This window comes from Neomonachus schauinslandi, chromosome 7 (assembly GCF_002201575.2).
Source record: "Neomonachus schauinslandi chromosome 7, ASM220157v2, whole genome shotgun sequence".
NCBI lineage: Eukaryota > Metazoa > Chordata > Mammalia > Carnivora > Phocidae > Neomonachus > Neomonachus schauinslandi.
In genome coordinates this window covers 23,465,520-23,485,865 of record NC_058409.1, presented here as the reverse complement: position 1 = coordinate 23,485,865, position 20,346 = coordinate 23,465,520, and the positions used below count along the sequence as shown (strand labels likewise).

At 37.4% G+C, this 20,346-nt stretch overlaps 1 protein-coding gene across 1 annotated transcript in view; it reads left to right on the top strand.

The window, feature by feature from the left end:
• The window catches only part of MEIKIN (meiotic kinetochore factor), a 99,669-nt gene that overhangs the window by 70,540 nt on the left and 8,783 nt on the right, over positions 1–20,346 (top strand). Inside the window, exons 10-11 of the mRNA XM_044917050.1 lie at positions 9,895–9,975; positions 12,826–12,945. Of these exons, the coding sequence (XP_044772985.1) occupies positions 9,895–9,975; positions 12,826–12,945 (201 nt within the window). The remainder of the gene's footprint in view (positions 1–9,894; positions 9,976–12,825; positions 12,946–20,346) is intronic.

Sequence of the window (20,346 nt, the reverse complement as noted above, 5' to 3'; positions counted from 1 at the left end):
CACTAGATTTTGGGTGTATTTTGGTCGTTAGAAGAAATTGTCTCCCAAATTTTAAAGAAAGAAAAACTTATATATATACAGAAATAAGGGTAAATATGATGAAGGGATGAAATATGACTATAAAGATGAAAATTTAAAAAGATTTTAAAAAAGGAATTCATAATAAGTTGGTTGAAAAAAGAATGAAAAAAAATTAAAAAAAAAAAGAATGTGATCAGGCAGGAGACTAGGACAATGTCATACACTACATTTAGGGTATATTTTGGTCTGTTAGAAGAAACTGTATCCCAAAATTTTAAAGAAAGAAAAACTTATATATATATATACATATATATATACACCAAGAAAAAATAAGGTTAAATACAATGAAGGGATAGAATATGACTTTAAAAATGAAGAGTTAAAAAAGATTTTAAAAGAGGAATTGATAAGATGTTGGTTGAAAAAGGAAAGAAGAAAAATTGAACTAAAAAAATAGAAAAAGAAAAAAATAAAGAAAATTTTAAAAATCAGCTTTGAAAGACTAAAGCATCATGGGTAAAAAAGCCATGAATTCTATGTGCTGTATTCCCCTAGCACTGGGGTTTTGCCATTCTCATTGATCAGTAAACTTGGTCTTGGCTGGATGGTCTTGTTGATCTTCTGGGGGCGGGGTTGTTGCAGTGATTCTCAAATGACTTTGCCTGAGGCAGAACTGCCCCACCCTTGCCAGGGGCCAGGCTAAGTAATCTGCTCGGGTTTGCCCTCAGTAGCTTTTGTTCCCTGAAAGCTTTCTGTACAGCTTTGGAGGACAAGCGTGAACATGGCAGCCTCCCAATCTCTGGTCCTGCAGGAGCTGAGAGTTCGGGGCCCCACTCCTCAGTGAGCCCTCAGAGAAAAGCAGTCAGTCACTCCTGTCTCCCTGGTCTCAGGCCACACTCCGTGCTCACCCGGTCTGTTACCAAGCATTTCTTTCTTTTTTTTTTTTTTGAAGGTTTTATTTATTTGACAGAGAGAGACACAGCGAGAGAGGGAACACAAGCAGGGGGAGTGGGAGAGGGAGAAGCAGGCTTCCCACGGAGCATGGAGCCCAATGCGGGGCTTGATCCCAGGATCCTGAGATCATAACCTGAGCCAAAGGCAGAAGCTTAACGACTGAGCCCTCCAGGTGCCCCTCACCCGGCTTGTAACCGAGTGTTTCTATTTCTGGCACAGAACCCAGTTTGGAGTCTGCAAACCCGGCAGATTTGTGCGGTGCACTCCCATGCCGCTCCTCCTGGGGGAGGAAGGGGAGTCTCCCTGGATCTGCCAATTGTTGGGTCCCTGCTCAAAGAGCAGTGGCCTGACTGTGCTGCAGATCACAGTTTATGGCAACCCTGAGCTGAGAGCCCATTCCTCGGCTCCATCTTTGCAGCCAGCTTCCCCACTGCAATACCTGGGAGCTTTGCCACACTCAGGCCCCCCTGGTCTTTCTGTGACCCCGAGGGTCCTGAGACCACACTGTCCCAGCAAGCATTACACACCCCCACTGAGCCACTGGAGCGACGTCCCTCAGCGGAACAGACTTCTAAAAGTTCCGATTTTGTGCTCCGCTGCTCTTTCACTGATGGAGGCTCCCTCCCCCACCATCTATCTTCCCAAATATTGCCTCGGATTCACTTCTCCACACGTCCTACCTCCAGAAAATGGTCGCTTTTCTGTTCAGAGAGTTGCTGCTATTCTTTTCTTGAATCTCCTTTTGAGTTTGTAGGTGTTCTGAATGGTTTGATAACTCTCTAGCTGTATTCCTGGGACCAGATGAAATTTAGGTCTCCTACTCCTCTGCTATCTTGCTCTTCCCCTGAGACAAACTAGATTTTAAAACAAAGTCTGTAACAAGACATGAAGAAGGGCATTATATCATAAGTAAGGGTCTATCCATCAAGAAGATCTAAGTTATAAATATTTATGCCCCCACTTGGGAGCACCCACATATATAAATCAATTAATAATAAATATAAAGGGCGCCTGGGTGGCTCAGTTGGTTAAGCAACTGCCTTCGGCTCAGGTCATGATCCTGGAGTCCCTGGATCGAGTCCCGCATCAGGCTCCCTGCTCGGCAGGGAGTCTGCTTCTCCCTCTGACCCTCCCCCCTCTCATGTGCTCTCTCTCATTCTCTCTCTCTCAAATAAATAAATAAAATCTTTAAAAAAAAATAAAATAAATATAAAGAAATTCATTGATAATAATACAATAATAGTAGAGGACTTTAACACCCCACTCACAGCAATGGACAGATCATCTAAGCAGAAAATCAACAAGGAAACGATGTTTTTGAATGACACACTGGACCAGATGGACTTAACAGATATATTCGGAACATTTCATCTTAAAGCAGCAGAATATAGATTCTTTCTGAGTGCACATGGAACATTCTCCAGAATAGATCACATACTGGGTCACAAATCAGTCCTCAACAAGTACAAAAAAATCAAGATCATACCATGTATATTTTCAGACAGCAATGCTCTGAAACTTGAAATCAATCACAAGAAAAAATTTGGAAAGACCACAAATACACGGAGGTTAAAAAACATCCTCCTGAAGAATGAATGGATTACCAGGAAATTAAAGAAGAAATAAAAAAAAAATACATGGAAGCACAGAAAAATGAGAACATGACAGTCCAAAATCTTTGGAATGCAGCAAAGGCAGTCCTAAGAGGGAAGTATATTGCAATATAGGACTACCTCCAGAAGCAAGAAAAGTATCAAATACACAACCTAACTTTACACCTAAAGGAGCTAGAAAAGGAACAGCAAATTAAGCCTAAAGCCAGTAGAAGAAGGAAAATAATAAAGATTAGAGCAGACATAAACAATATAGAAACAAACGAAAGAAAAACCACAGTAGAACTGATTAACAAAACTAAGAGTTGGTCCCTCAAAATAATTAATAAAGTTGATAAACTCCTAGCCAGACTTATCAAAAAGAAAAGAGCAAGGACCCAAATAGATAAAACTATGAATGAGAGAGGAGAGATCACAACCAACACCACAGAAATACAGTTATAAGAGACTAGTATGAGGAATTATATGTCAACAAATTAGGCAATCTGGCAGAAATGGTTAAATTCCTAGAAACATGTAAACTACCAAAACTGAAACAGGAAGAAATAGAAAACCTGAACAAACCCATAAGCAGCAAAGAAATTGATTCAGTAATAAAAAATCTCCCAACAAACAAAAGTCCAGGGCCGGATGGATTCCCAGGGGATTTCTACCAGACAGTTAAAGGAAGGTTAATACCTATTCTCCTCAAACTGTTCCAAAAAATAGAAATGGGAGGATAACTTCCAAATTCATTCTATGAAGCTAGCATTACCTTGATTCCAAAACCAGTCAAAGACCCAACTGAAAAGGAGAATTACAACCCAATATCCCTGATGAACATGGATGCAAAAATTCTAATAAAATACTAGCAAATTGAATTCAACAGTACATTAAAAGAATTATTCACCACAATGAAATGGGATTTATTCCTGGGCTGCAGGGGTGGTTCAAAGTTCGTAGATCAGTCAGCATGATACACCATATTAAGTAAAGAAAGGATAAGAACCATATGATTCTCTCAGTAGATGCAGAAAAAGCATTTGACAAAATACAGTGTTCTTTCTTGATAAAAATCCTCAATAAAATAGGGATAGATGGAACATCCTCAACATCATAAAGACCATATACAAAGACCATATATTATCCTAAATGGGAAAAAACTGAAAGCCTTTCCCTTAGGGTCAGGAGCAAGACAAGGATACTCTCACCATTACTGTTTAACATAGTACTGGAAGTCTTGGCCTCAGCAATCAGACAACAAAAAGAAGTAAAAGGTATCCAAATTGACAAGGAAGAAGTTAAGCTTTCACTCTTTGCAGATGACCTAAGAATCTATGTAAAAAACCCAAAAGACTCCACGAAAAAATTGCTAAAACTAATACATGAATTCAACAAAGTTGCAGGATATGAAATCAATGTGCAGAAATCTGTGCATTTCTATACACCAGTAATGAAGCAGCTGCAAAAGAAATCAAGGAATCGATTCCATTTGCAATTGCACCAAAAACAATAAGATACCTAAGAATAAACCTAACTAAAGAGGTAAAAGATCTGCACTCAGAAAACTATAGAATACTTACGAAAGAAATTGAAGAGGACACAAAGAAATGGAAAAGTATTCCATGCTCATAGATTGGGAGAACAAACATTGTTAAAATGTGTATATTACCCAAAGCAATCAACACATTTAATGCAATCCCTATCAAAATACCACCAGCATTTTTCACAGAGCCAGAACAAACAATCCTAAAATTTATATGGAACTACAAAAGACCCTGAATAGTCAAAGCAATTCTGAAAAAGAAAAGCAAAACTGGAGGCATCATGAATTTGTATTTTAAGCTATATTACAAAGCTATAGTCATCAAGACAGTATGTTACTGGCTCAAAAACAGATACATAGATCAATGGAACTGAATAGAGAACCCAGAAATGGACCCACAACTCTATGGTCAACTAATCTTCAACAAAGCAGCAAAGAATATCCAATGAAAAAAAGACAGTCTCTTCAACAAATGGTGTTGGGAAAACTGGACAGTGAGATGCATAAGAATGAAATTGGACCACTTTTTTACACCATCCACAAAAATAAATTTAAAATGGATGAAAGACTTAAATGTGAGACAGGAAACCATCAAAATCCTAGAGGAGAACACAGGCAGAAACCTCTTTGACCTCGATTGTAGCAACTTCTTACTAAATATGTCACTGGAGGCGAGGGAAACAAAAGCAAAAATAAACTATTGGGACTTCCTCAAGATAAAAAGCTTCTGCACAGCAAAGGTAACAATCGACAATACTAAAAGTCAGTTTACAGAATGGGAAAAGATATTTGCAAATGACATATCTTATAAAGGGTATTCAAAATCTATGTAGAGCTTATCAAACTCAATACCCGAAAACCAAATGGTCAAGTTAAGAAATGGACAGAAGACATGAATAGACACTTTTCCAAAGAAGACATCCAGATGGCTTACAGACACATGAAAAGATGTTCAACATCACTCATCATCAGGGAAATACAAATCAAAACCATGAAGAGATATTAACTCACACCTGTCAGAATGGCTAAAATTAACAACACAAGAAACAACAGGTGTTGGTGAGGATGCAGAGAGAGGTGAATCCTTGTGCACTGTTGGTGGGAATGCAAATGGGTGCAGCCACTCTGGAGAACAGTCTGGAGGTTCCTCAGAAAGTTAAAAATAGAACTACCCTATGTTCCAGCAATTGCACTACTAGGTATTTACCCAAAGGATACAAAAATACAGATTTAAGGGGTACATGCACCCCGATGTTTATAGCAATGTTATCAACGATAGCCAAATTATGGAAAGAGCCCAAATGTCTGTCGACTGATGAATGGATAAAGAAGTTGTGATACACACACACACACACACACACACACACACACAGAGGAATATTAGCCATCAAAAAGGATGAAATCTTGCCATTTGCAGTGACATGGATGGAACTAGAGTGTATTATGTTAAGTGAAATAAGTCAGTCAGAGAAAGATAAATACCACATGATCTTACTCATATGTGGAATTTTAGTAAGAAATCAGATGAATATATGGGAAAGAGGAAAAGGAAAGAAAAGGAGAGAGGGAAACTAGCCATTAGTGACACTTAACAATTGAGAACAAACTGAGGGTTGATATAGGGACCTGGGTGGGGGATGGACTCAATGCGTGATGGGTATTAAAGAGGGCATTTCTTGTGATGAGCACTGGGTGTTTTATGAAGTGTTAAATCACTGAATTCTACTCCAGAAATCAAAATTGCACTGTATGTTAACTAAAATTTAAAAAATAAATAAAAATTAAAAACCAATATACTGAAAACCATTGAATTTTACTCTGAAAATGGGTGAATTTTATGGTATGCGAATTATATCTCAATAAAGCTGTTTCAGAAAACCTCAACAAATTCCATATGCTATTATGTGGAAGAGGGAAGTCTTGGAAAAGATGAGGAAAGACGGGATCCAGAATACAAGTGGAGGGACTGGCCTTTAGAAGAGGAGGGATATTACCATTGTGCTATATTTGTAAATGTAGTGGTAGCAGCATGGGTTTTGTGCTTAGAAGAACCTCACATTTCATTTAATGCTCTGCTGTTGCCCTGACATTTTTAATAGTTTTCTTAAACAAGAGGCCCCACATTTTTAGTTTGCACCAGGTCCCCCAAATTTGTTCCTGAGTGGTCACATCTTTTGATTTGTTGTGGAGCAGTGTGAGGTAAGGCTGTCAGCTGAGAATAGTAGAGGGAAGGAGGCTAGAGGTTTAAGGACAATGGGACGAGAGTGAAATAATCATGAGAAGCCAGAGAAATGTAGAGGCATTGCTAGTCTGTGGTTTTTCCTTTTGAGTTTGTGGTGACTTTGATATGCCTGATTGTATGATTTTCCCAGCACTTAATTGCAGTGGAGGTACAGAAGATGTTGATGTCAGGAGTCATCTAGGGTTGGGGGCTTGTCAGACATCTGTGATAGGAAGAGAAAGGGATAATGACAATGATGGATGGTGATAGATGAAGAAGGAATGACAGGAGAAGGATAATGTATGAAGATAAATGGTAGGATCAGTAAGTTGGAGATTTCATTGAGGGAGGAGTTTATATCATGAAGATAATTGAACGTGGGTTGGAAGGATATAAGAAACTATTCAAATTGGTGATTCTCTAATTTCTATTGATGGTAAGAGCTGTGTTTGATTACGGAGTGACTAAAATGCCATGAGGGGAAAAGGTTACTGAGAATGCAGAGGTCAAGCAACTGGGAGGCCAGTTGGTTAGACGGATTATCAAGTTGTGTGATGAAATTGCTGAGAATAATGACAGGAGTCAGAGAAAAAGCTGTGTGTAAGGCATACATGAGGGAAACGGGTCAATAGATGCCTATAAGGACCTTGCTATTTACTGCATACCCTTGTTCTTTTCTTTGCTTAGAATGAACCTTATAGCTCTTTGGCTTCCTTCCTTCCTTCCCCTCCTCTCTCTCTACCTTCTCTTTATCCTCTCAGCCACAACTCAAAATACTGTCATTTTTTCAGGACTCAACTCAAATTGCACCTCCTTAGTTATGTTGAATATATGTAAACTGGGAATACTATTATAAATACATCTCAGAAGCACTGGACAAGTTACATAAGACAAGCAGTCACTCAGCAGTCTGCAGTTTTAGTCAGGGATTAATTGGTAAAGCAACATACTTTTTCGTACTTGCAGCTTCCTGATGTCTTAGTACTTTTGGTTTCTTAAATGAAGATGTAATAAATACATTTATATAAGTATATTTGATGTTTTCTCTAAAATTTAGTTTTAACTATTGACAGATGGATAGACCTCATTATCATACTTTTTTACAGAACACTATTTGGGAGATGTTACCTTAAATGTGGTAGGGAAATTTTTTTGATTTGTGTGTATTTTAAGCTGTTTTGTCTTTTAATAGATTTTATTTTTAAATATGTAGAAAACCTTTTTTTTTTACAAAAGTATCTTTAAGTTGAAAACTTTTTCAAGTTGAGGGAATAACAATAGAATTATATATATAAATAAATTTATATGTATATATAATTGATATATACATAACCTATTTTAATTGTAATAATTATAACATATTTCTATTATAATAAAATAAGACATCTGAGAAATGCTACAGATGTTTTTATAGTACTATGGAGTGTATATCATGATTATGAATTTGTTTCAGCCTGAAAAAGATCCTGAACCCAGAGATACAAATTTTCAAACAAAGTTAAGTTCTCATCATCTAAAAATCAAGGTTCCTTCAGGTAGATCAATTACCAAAGTTCCATTGTCTCAGCCCCTGGAACCTACATTGGTAAGCACTGACCTTCTATTAACTAATTCTTGAAAAACCTATACCAAGGAAATGTACTTATTGGGAAGATTTAGATAGTATAACTTCTTAACAAATCTAGGGAAAAAATGCAGAGAGCTTTATATTTACAGTTATACACAGGCAGATTTCTTAAAAAATGGATTGTCAGTTAACAATTGTGTCTCTTGGGAAGCAGATATTCAGGCAGAATTGAGTTCAAATGGTGTACTGGAAGGGATAATATCTGAGAAAGGAGCAGGGAGAAAGCAGCATTGGGTAGGAATAGTCTCAGCCCTCAATGAACATCTGCCAAAAGCTCTCCCTTCAAGGTCTGGAGCAAAGATTATCCATTACAGGATTCTTACATTGGTTCCTATGCTCAAACGTTGGCTGAGGGTTGCCTGAGAAGATGATGGCCTCAACCTGAAAGCTGAAGCAGTTTCCAGAGAAGTTGTGGAGGGGGTGGGGGCTGTCACCTACCTGCACTCCTTGCAGTGGAACAGCAGGTTCTTTGTTGAAGGAGATCTGACCAGAGCACCTCCATGGCAGCTACAGTGATAAATAATAGCTATCATTGAGTATTTCCTACTCTACAGGTTCTCTTTACATGTATTATTTGTAACCTTTGTACAGCAATCCTTAGGGGAAGAATAATCCCCATTGTTTAGATGAAGACGTTAAAAGATAAAATAGCTAATGTATTAGAGAGCTGACATATTCGGTATGCCAGGTAAATATACCCATAAAATTTTTTTAATAGAAATTTTCCTAATAAATGATCCCATATTACGTCTTGAACACACAACTAGTTTAAGAGATGTTAAGCCAGAAATGAAAGGAAGAGTGAAAGAAATGAGGAAAGAAAGAAAAAAGAAACCTAACATAAACTTTCTTACGATGTTCAAATTCCAACTCTGAGTTTGTGTTCCAAAGTTGGCAGCATATAATAAACACCTATTCAAAGAGATTTATCAGAGGGACTGGTTTCATGGAATCCAAAAGTTGAAAAGATAGCTGATTGTTAAAAATAAAGTTATCTGTCTTCTCTCTTTTCGAATATCTCTGTCACTCTGTTTCATTGCTCTGCTTCTCTTTTTCCCTGGTTTTTGTCTCTTCGACTCAAGCTCTGTCTTTCTTCTTTCTGTCTCTATCTTGATCTCTTTCCATTTGTCCTTCTCTGTCTCTGACTGTTTCTCTGTCACTTTCTTTCTGTTCATAGTCTGTTGGTCTCCATCTTCTCCATCTTTTTTCTCCCTCCCTCCTTCTTAGTGTTCTTCTCTTTTGTCTCCTCATCCTCCCTTTCTCCCTTTCTTTTTCCCTTTCCTTACTCCTCTTCCCTCCCCCATTCTTCCCTTTCTCTCTTTAACTTTTAGGTCTCTGATCCTGTCTTTGTCTTGCTCTCTCACTCTTTCTTGATTTGTCCACCTGTCTCTCTGCCTCTTCGCATCTTCAAGAAATAGAAAATGAGTCTTTATAATTTGTCTAACTTTGATATTGCATAAATCGAAGTGTCTATATATATTTAATTGTATTTTAAACCAATTATCCTTATTACATATATGTTTAACAGCTTCACAAATAACTTATAATCCCTTTCCATGAAAAGTACAATATACTAGCAATTAAACAAATGCTAAAAGTAAAATAATTTTCTTAGCAGTAAAAGAGACAATCAAAGCAACATTTTTTAGTTCAAAACTTTAATTAGCTTTTCTTCCTAAATTAAGAGTGATTTCACCCAAACTATTCTTGTATGGTTCTTGTGCCCCGCAGAACTCTTAGGAGTTGCTTGACCTAGCTCAAGCCAGAAAATTCTTTAGTTACTTGTCTAGTGGTTTAAAATTTAATTAGCAATGAAAGTTTTATTAGTATGACACATTATGATCTAGTCTACTAATTTGATATTTTTTTACTGTATTAAAATTGGTTTATTTATTTATGCTATTCAATCCCCTATTTCACAAAACACTGATAGAGAACAAATTCTAGTATTCCTGATAAGAAAAGCAGAGGCCTCTTAACAAGCACTCCATCTTCGCAAACTGCTGGTTTAGTGGTGAGTATTAGCATTTGGCACTTGTAGTATCTATGGTTTGGTTCCCTCTCCTCCCTATTATTCTGTTTCTGTCACACCAGGGGAATATTCTACATAGGGAATAATGTCTGTTTTTCTGTTGTATAGACTTGCTTTCGCTGGATGTACTCTATATACTGCTGTACATAAAAGATTAGAATACTGCAGCACCCACCAGGGTTTTGTTTTGTTTTTTCATTTTTTTTATTGTGGCAAAAGATATGTAACATAAAATTTACCATTTTTAACAATGTTGTTTTTTTGAGAGAGAGAGAGCTCCAGGGAGCTGGGTGTGGGAGGGGCAGAGAGCGAGGGAGAGAGAGAATCTTAAGCAGACTCCACTCTCAGTGCAGAGCCGGACTTGGGGCTCCATCTCACAACCCTGGATCATGACCTGAGCCAAAATCAAGAGTGGGACGCTTAACTGACTGAGCTACCCAGGCGCCCCTAAAATTTTAACTCTTTTTAACTGTACAGTTCAAGTACAAATGTTACGCAACCATCACTTTTTTTATGCGGAATTTCTTGCAAAGTTTTTCTTCTTGCAAACCTGAAACTCCATACATTAAACACTGAGTCCCCATTTCTCCATCCCTCAGTCCCTGTCAACCACAATTCTACCTTCCCCCTCTGAATTTGACTGCTCTAGATACTTCATATAATGGAATCATACAGTATTTTCCTTTTGTGACAGATTTCATTTAGCATAATGTCTCATCCATGTTGTAGCATGTGTCAGAATTTTTTTCCTTTTTAAAGGCTGTTTGTATGTGTATACCACATTTTGTTTATCTATTCATCTGTCTGTGGACATCTGGGTTACTTCCACCTTTTTTTTTTTTTTAAAGGTTTTATTTATTTATTTGACAGAGAAAGACAAAGCGGTAGAGGGAACATAAGCAGGCGGAGCGGGAGAGGGAGAAGCGGGCTTCCCGCCAAGCAGGGAGCCTGATGCGGGGCTCGATCCCAGGACCCTGAGATCATGACCTGAGCTGAAGGCAGACGCTTAACGACTGAGCCACCCAGGCGCCCCATGGTTACTTCCACCTTTTGGCCAGTGTGAATAATGCTGCTTTGAACATGGGTGTTCAAATATCCCTTTGTGTCTCTGCTTTCAGTTCTTTTGGTATACACTTTAAAGTGGAATTGCAAATGGTAATTCTCATTTTTAACTTTTTGAGGAACTGACATACTGTTTTCCATAGCAGCTGTGCTATTTTACATTCCCAGTAACAATGACAATACTTCCAATTTCTCTACATCCTTGCCAACACTTGTTATTTTCTGTGTCTTTTTTTAAATAATAGCCATCCTCATGGGTGTGAGATGGAATTTCATTGTGGTTTTGATTTGTATTTCCCTTATGGCTAATGATGTTGAGCATCTTTTCACATGCTTATTGGCCATTTATGTATCTTCTTTTAAGAGATGTCTGTTCAAGTCTCTTGCCCATTTTTTAATCAGCTTATTTATTTGTTGTTGAGTTGTATGAGTTTTTTTTTTATATATTTTAGATTTTAACCCCTTATCAGATATATGGCTGGCAAATATTTTCTCCCATTCTGTGGGTTACCTTTTCATTCTGTTGATAGTATCCTTTGATGCACAGAAGCTTTAATTTTTATGCTGTCTAATTTATCTATTTTTTTCTTTTCCTGTGCTCTTGGTGTCATAGCTGAGAAATTGTTGCAAAATTCAATGATATTAAATTTTCCCCCTCTGTTTTCTTCTAAGAGTCTTAAAGTTCGGCTCTCATCCAACCAGAGTTCTTTCTAGGTTCAACTAAACAATAGGAATACAACTCACAAGCAGGGCAGAAACAGGTGTTCCTCTTCAGTGGGATCAGTCTTCACAGAAGTTCATGGAGCAGTTTACTTAGCGGTTTGGGTACAGCTCAGATACAACGAGATGAGATCCAGTATCTTTTGTAATATTACATAGACATAGCTTCCAGAGTCCCCACAAGAGACATGCCAAATTACAAGAGTCAGGGAAATCCAAACTATGGTGCTTTTTGTAGGGTTTATTTACATTTAGTGCATTTATCATTTATTCATAGTGCAATCATAATTCTTCCTAGTCCAGATGCAATTTATCAATCAGACATCATTTTTACCGTTAGCAATGTTGGCATTGTTACCTTTATCAGGTTCCCAGTGGAACAGAGCATGAGAATTAAGCAAAGATCAGTTTTTCAAGCTGGGAAAAGGGTTCTTTATAGGTTTACTTATTCTGGCTATTTCATATAAATGGAATCGTGTAATACGTGGCTTTTGTGTTTGGCTTCTTTCACTTAACATAATGTTTTCTAAGTTCATCCATTTTATAACATATACTTTCTTCCTTACTTATGGCTGAATAATATCCCATGGTAAGGATATACTACATTTTGTTTACTAATTTGTCAGTTTGGGGGCATTTGAAAGAATAATATTGCTATTAATGTTCGTATACAAGTTTTTGTGTGAATATGTGTTTTCAGTTGTATTGGGTATGTGATTAGAAGAGGAAGTAGAATTGCTGAGTCACATGGTAACTGTATGTTTAACACTTTTTTTGTGGTGGGCTCTTTAAAAACAGCTTTATTGAGCTATAATTAACATACCATACAATTTACCTATTTAGAATGTGAAATTCAGTGTTTTTTAGTACATTCACAGGTATGTGTAATCATCACCAGTCAATTTTATAGTCTTTTTATCACCTCAGAAAGAAACTCTGTACTTTTTCCCAAGAAAATGCTTCTAATGAGATAGTATTTCACCTTTAATTATGTAAAAATAATTGTTTCTGCCACATTTGACTTATATAAGAGTAATATATTTTTTATAGATTGATTTGTCCTCAGTGCAGAGAGCATCTTTTGAAGAACTATTTCCAAATGTCAGCAATTATGTTAATTCAAATGAAATTGTTCCTGTGTCAAATTTGCAAGAAAATTCTTCAAATGAGGTTAGTATTTTCCATTTTTTCTTCAATTACTAAAAGAAATTATTACTGTTATATTAGATACTTTGTATATGACATACTTTAGGAAATCTGTAACTCATTTGAGGCTAACATCATCCACATGAGGAGGCAGCTATCAGTTACAATTCTAAATAAAGAATGTTAGGCTGCCATGGCCAGAACACTGCATTGTCAGGGCTTGGTGCTATTAAACAACTAGAGGAGATACTGTTAACCTACTTTGATCCAAAACTCTGTTTTCATCTGTACATATGAGTTGTAGTCACCAATTTCATTGTGTTAAGATGAATACACAGAAGTACTATGCTCCATTAAAAAAAAGACATAAAATTCATAAAACTAAGAGCCATGGGGGTGGGAATAGAGCTAGAGTATGAGGAGAAAAAGAGAACAGAAAGTGGGATGGGGAGAAAGAAAGAGCCAGAAAGAAGGGGTGTGGGAGCAGACAGAGAGACAGAAGGACAAAGTGAGAGAAAGAGGCAGAGGAAAAAGACATAAAAAGGCAAACCAGAGGGACATGTTAGTGGTTCACTGTAGCTAGACCTTTTCAGTGTGACTCTGGGATGAGGGTGGGAATCTGGATGGTGAGAGAAGGCTGGAGATGAGACTGTTAAGATAAACAAGGGCCAAGAATTCAAAGGGTCTTTAATCCATATTAAGCAATTTGGATCTTTTTCCTGAGAGGAGCCAATAAAGGATTCTGAACAAGGGATGATGTCATATGTACTTCTGGCTCCAGAGGTGGAGAACAGATTATAAAAGGCTGAGACTAGAGACAGAAGGGTGATTTCCTGGGAGAGAGAGAAAGAAAAGGTAGGGTAAGAGGCTGAGGGAAGTAAAAATAGATTGAAATAAGGACTTGGAATGGAAGAAGTAGGGAAATACAAGACTATAGCACACTGTTGAGAGGCCAGGTGAAACTGGAAACTATTACCTCTCTTAAGAAGCATTTTTATTGAGGAATAATTGACATACAATAAACTGCACATATTTAAAGTGTATAATTTGGAAGTTTTCACTTATGTATGCAACTGTAAAACCACCACCACAATCTAGATGGTGAAAATATCCGTCAACCCAAAAGTTTCCTCCTCCTGTTTTATAATTTTTTCCTTCCTGCCCCTGTCCCCCAAGCAACTACTGATCTAGTTTCTGTAATTATAGATTGGTTTACATTTTCTAGAGTTTTGGGGTCATTCAAGTGAGAGAGAGAGAATTTTTGGTCTGGTGTCTTTTACTCAGTATAATTGTTTTGAGATTCATTCATGTTGTTGAGTGTATCAATAATTTGGTCCTTTTTACTGCTAAGTAGTATTCCATTTATGGTATACAAAAATTTATCCTTTCACCCATTTATGGACATTTGGATCATTTAGCTACTAGGAACATTCATGTACAAGTATTTGTATTGACAAAGATTCTCTCCTTGACCAAACTTTAGTTAAGCTCTTCTGAGCCCTCTTCTCAACTAAGCCTTGTGTCCATTCTTGCTGAGTATAGTTTTAACAAGAATTTTCTCCCACCCTTGATATCTGATCTCCCACCCTTGATCTGATCTGATCTGATCTGGCCTGCCTTTGGCACTCTGGCCTCTTAGGTCTAATTGGGTTCCTGGATCCAGTTTCAAAGTGTGTGTGTGTAGGGGAGTTGCCCACACCCCCAACAAGCAATACTCCTGACATCAGCTGAGTGTCTTAGAATTCAACTCAATTTTGACACTATCTACCTGAAGATAGCATCAGATTCCACAGGTAAAGGGCTTATTCCACAAAACCACCCTCTACTTGAGATGCCACTTGCCAGTCTAGGTTGTTACCTGTGCTTCTGACCAACTGCCTATAAATCAGAGGTTCCCATGACCCACTCCTTGGATTTTATTAATTTATTGGAGTAGCTTACAAAACTCAGAGAAACATTTTACTTACTAGATTACTGGTATCTTATAAAAGAATATAACTCAGGAATAGCCACATGGAAGAGATGCATAGGGCAAGGTATGGGGAAAGGACAAGGAGCTATATGTACATCATACATCATACATACATACATACATAGTATATTATGCAAATGAGGCTGGTGCTCCTCCTTGGGCAGAGATTTTAGTATTATAATGAGGTTAAGGTAACTGTTTGTCATTGTGTGGGTCATTCCATAGTTCATCTGTGCAGGCATGAGTCAGGGGAGGGGGTGATGCTCAAACTGGTCTGGGGGTCTGGGCCACGGGATCTCTTCTTTCAGGCAGTCGTTATTGCTTGAAGGGTAGTTTTGGTTTCCATTACAGGATGCTATGCCCCTTGGGTCTTTGGCTGGGTTAAGAGATAAACTGGAAAAAAGGGCTTAAGGGAAAATGTGGGACAAAGTTTGATGGGTACAAGCAGGTGAGCAGTAAAGGTCAGGTCTTGGAGTATAGCTGGTGACAGCTTCATTACGTAGGTATGGTTGATTAAATCATTGGCCGTTGGCAACCGAGTAAACCTCTAGCTCCTCTCTCCTACCTGGAGGTTATGGGATGGGCCTGAAAGTTCCAATCCTCTAATCCAGGATCGATTCCCCTGACAACTAGCCCCCATCCTCAGGTGCATTCCAAAAGTTTTATCACATTAACAAAAACACCTTTATTGCTCTTATCACTTAGGAAATTCCAAAGGTTTTAGGAGCTCTGTGCTGGCAATGGGGATGCAAACCAAATATATTTTTCTTATTAACTCAGTATCAGTGCTCCTGTGTGGCTCAGTCAGCTGAGTGGCTGACTCTTCATTTCAGCTTGGGTCATGATCTCAGGGTCCTGAGATCAAGCCCTGCATTGGGCTCTTGCTCAGTGGGGAGTCTGCTGGAGATTTTTTCTTTCTCTCCCTCTGCCCCTCCCCTGGCTTGTGCTCTCTCTCTCTTAAATAAAAATAGATGAATAAATCTTTTTAAAAAAAAAAAAATCACAATATCACAAGGTCAATTTAACAAGAATCTCTTTACACTTGATGTCTCTTCATAGTAATTTTTCAACAACTGACACCCTCATTCTGCTCATCAGCTGTACATCCCTAGCTGTATTTGCTGTATTTGGATTTGAGCCCAATTACTCTCCTCTATTGCAATACCTTATTATAGTGTCTTTTTGTGTGTGTGAATAGAGAAAGGTTTATTTCTTTTTTTTAATTTAAAATTCATTAGCCAACATATAGTACATCTTTTTTTTAAAAGTATGGTTGACATACAGTGTTACATTAGTTTCAGCTATATAGTATAGTGAGTGAACCCTATTGCAATAATCTTGAATAAAATCTTAGCTGTAATAGTAAGTATCAGAATAAGTTCTTCTTTAACTGTGTGGATATATATTTCCTTCCTCTTGGGTAAATACCTAAGAAATTTCCAAACTGTTTTCCAAAGTTGTGGTACCATTTTACATTTCCACCAACAATATTTGAGACTTGTAGTTTCTCTACATCTACATTTCATCTACGTTTAGTTCTGTCAGTCTTTTTTTTTTTTTTTAAGATTTTATTTATTTATTCATGAGAGATAGCGAGAGAGAGGCAGAGGCAGAGGGAGAAGCAGGCTCCCCGCAGAGCGGGGAGCCCGATGCGGGACTCGATCCCAGGACCCCGGGATCATGACCTGAGCTGAAGGCAGGCGCTTAACCGACTGAGCCATGCAGGCGTCCCAGTTCTGTCAGTCTTTTAATCTTAACCTTTAGTTAAGTTAATCTTAACCTTTAGTATGGTCAGTCTTTTTTTTTTTTTTTTTAAAGATTTTATTTATTTATTTTTGAGAGAGAGAAAGTGAGAGAGAGCAAGCACATGAGAGGGGGGAGGGTCAGAGGGAGAAGCAGACTCCCTGCCGAGCAGGGAGCCCGATGCGGGACTCGATCCCGGGACTCCAGGATCATGACCTGAGCCGAAGGCAGTCGCTTAACCAACTGAGCCACCCAGGCGCCCCAGTATGGTCAGTCTTTTAATCTTAACCTTCCCAATTAGTATGAAGTGATATCTTACTCTGGTTTTAATTTGCATTTCCCTAATGACCAATAATGTTGATCACATTTTCATGTGCTTATTTGCCATCTATATATTTACTTTGGTGACATACCTGTTCGTATCTTTTGCACATTAAAAAGATTGTTGGGCACCTGGGTGGCTCGGTCGTTAAGCGTCTGCCTTCCGCTCAGGTCATGATCCCAGGGTCCTGGGATCGAGTCCCACATCGGGCTCCCTGCTCGGCGGGAGGCCTGCTTCTCCCTCTCCCACTCCCCCTGCTTGTGTTCCTGCTCTCGCTATGTCTCTCTCTGTCAAAAAAAAAAAAAAAAAAAAAAGATTGTTGATTTTCTTACTGTAGATATAGAATATCTTTTGAAAGATATTTTCCCAGTCCATACCTTGTCTTTTTATACACGGCACTTTTTAAAAAAATGAATAAACAGGCTTTTTTGTGTTATTTTGTATATCATAAAATTCACCCATTTCAAGTTTACAATTCTGTAATTCTTAGTAAATTTATGGAGTAGTGCAACAATTACCTATGTCAGTTTTAGGACATTTTCCAAATCCTTCACACTTATTTACAGTTAAGCCCTGTTCTCATGTCCAGCCCCAGGCAAATACTAATCTATTTTCTGTCTCTAGAGTAATGTTTTCTGGACATTTGTTATAAATGGAATCATAAAATCTGTAGTTTCTTGCAAAACGGTGTCACTTAAAGAACATACATTTTTAACGTTGAAGAAGTCCAGCTTGTCAATTTTTTTTTATTTTTTTCATGGGTATGGCTTCGTTGTCATCTAAGAAATATTTGCCTAACCCAGGGTCACAAAGATTTTCTCCTACGTTTTCTTCTAGAAGTTTTAAAATTTTGCACTGATGCCTGTGAGTTAATTTTTTATTTATGGTGTGAGGTATGGATTCAAGTGTATTTATTTCCATACAGACATTCAGTTATTCTATTGAGAGGTTATTCTTTTTCCACTGTACTGCCTTTCCACCTTTGTTGAAAGGTGTTCCCATCTATTCCTAATATGCTTGAGAGTTTTTATTAGGAATGGAATTTGGATTTTTGCCGAATGCACTTTTTGTTATCCTTGTATTTGTACGAGTTTCTGTAAGGTTTTACTGTTGTCTATCTTTGTGCAAGTATCACCCAGTATTGAATAATGAGGCACTATAATAATTCTTGAAATTAATTAGTGTTAGCCTCTAACTTTGTTCTTCTTTTTCAGTTGTTTTGGTTATTCTAGGTCCTTTGCATTTCTATGAATTTTAGATTCAGCTTGTTGATTTCTACCAAAAAAAAAAAAAAAACCTGATGGAATTTTGACTAGGATTGCATTGAATCTACAGATTAATTTTGCAATAATTGGTATCATGACAATATTGAGTCTTCCAACCCAAGAACAATGTATAGCTATCCATTTTTTGGGTCTTTAATTTCTCTCCAAATTATTCTGTAGTTTTCACTGTTTGGGTCATTATTCCTACTTGATGTCATTATATCCCTCCTGATGACAGTATTTCATATTCTTGATACTATTATAAATGGTATTCTTAATTTCAATATCTGTCTATTAATTGTTAGCATATAGAAATACTTTGTGTGTGTGTGTATGTGTGTGTGTATTGATCATTATATTAGTCTGTTCGGTTTGCCATAATAAAATATGATAGGCTGGGCAGCTTACACAACAGAAATTTATTTTCTCACAGTCCTGGAGGCTGGAAAGTTCAAGACCAAGGTGTTAACCTATTCAGGTCCCAGAAGGGCTTTCTTCCAACTTGTAGATGTCCACCTTCTTGCTATGACTTCACATGGCCTTTTCTCTCTTTGCATGAAGTATAAAAGTGCTCTGGTGTTTCTTCCTCCTCTTAAAAGGGCACCAGCACTTTCAGATTAGGACCTTGCCCTTAGTCAGCTAACCTTTAATCACCCTCTCACAGAGTCTATCTCTAAATACAAGTCTAATTGGGAATTAGGGATTCAACATATGAGATTTGTGGGGATAGAAGCATTCCATTCATAACAAGTATACTACAAACTTGCTAAACTTAATTACAATTTCTAGTAGTTCTCCCCCGCCCCCCCGCCACAAGTTTCCATCATGCCATAGGCAACTATGTTATCTGTGGAAAAAAAGTTTACTTCTTCCTTTTTTTTGTTTTTAAGATTTTATTTATTTATTTTGGTGAGGGAATGTGCAGTGGGAGAGGGAGGGAGAGAGAGAATCTCAAGCAGACTTTGTGCTCAGCATGGAGCCTGATGCGGGGCTCATTCCCATGACCCTGAGATCATGATTTGAGCCCAAATCAAGAGTTGAACCCTTAACCAACTGAGCCACCCAGGCACCCCTACCTCTTCCTTTTTAATCTGGTTGCCTTTTTTTTCCTTACCCAATTTCCCTGACTAGATTTTCCTGTACAATGCTGAGAGAGTAGTGGGGAGAGCAGACATCCTTGCCTTGTTTCTATACTTTGAGGGAAAGCATTCAGTAGTTAACCATTAAATATGATCTTAGCCATAGGTTTTTCTTAGGTTGAGGAGGTTCCCATCTATTCCTAATATGCTTGAGAGTTTTTATTAGGAATGGAATTTGGATTTTTGCCGAATGCACTTTTTGTAAGTATTGAGATGGTAGTAGGACTTTTTTTTTTTTCAGTTTGTTAACATGGTGAATTGATGATGATAATGAATTGAATATACTGTTTTATGTTCTAATGTTAAATCAACTCTGCATTCCAGGATAAATCCCACTTAGTTATGGTGTACTTTTCTTTTTATGTATTGATGTATTTGATTTGCTAAAAATATTTTAGAATTTTTCCATCAGTGTTTGTGAGGGTCTGTAGTTTTATTTATTTATTTTTTTGATGTCTGTCTCTGAGTTTAGCATGAGAGTAATGCTAGCCTCATAGAACAAGTTGGGAAGTACTCCTTCATCTTCAATTTTCTGGAAGAGAATTAGTATTATTTCTGCCTTAAATGTTTAGTAAATTCACTAGTGAAGCCATCTAGGCCTGGAGTTCTCTCTTTTGGAAGGAAATAAGCTACAGTTAAAAATCTCTTTAGGGCTATTCAGCTTACCTATTTCTTCTCAAGTGAACTTTGGTAGTTTGTGTATTTCAAGGAAGTTGTCCATTTTCTATAAGTTGTCAAATTTATTGTCAGATGTTATTTATAATATTCCCTTATTATCCTTTTAATATGTTGGTATCTGTAGTGATAAAGCCTTTCTTATTCCTGATATTGGTAATTTATGTCTTTTTTCTTTCCTCATTAATCTGGCTAGAAGTTTGGTCTCACTGATTTTTCTCTATTCGTTTTTTTTTTTTTTTTTTCCTTTTTGGGGGAAGATTTTATTTATTTATTTATTTATTTATTTATTTATTTATAGAGCACAAG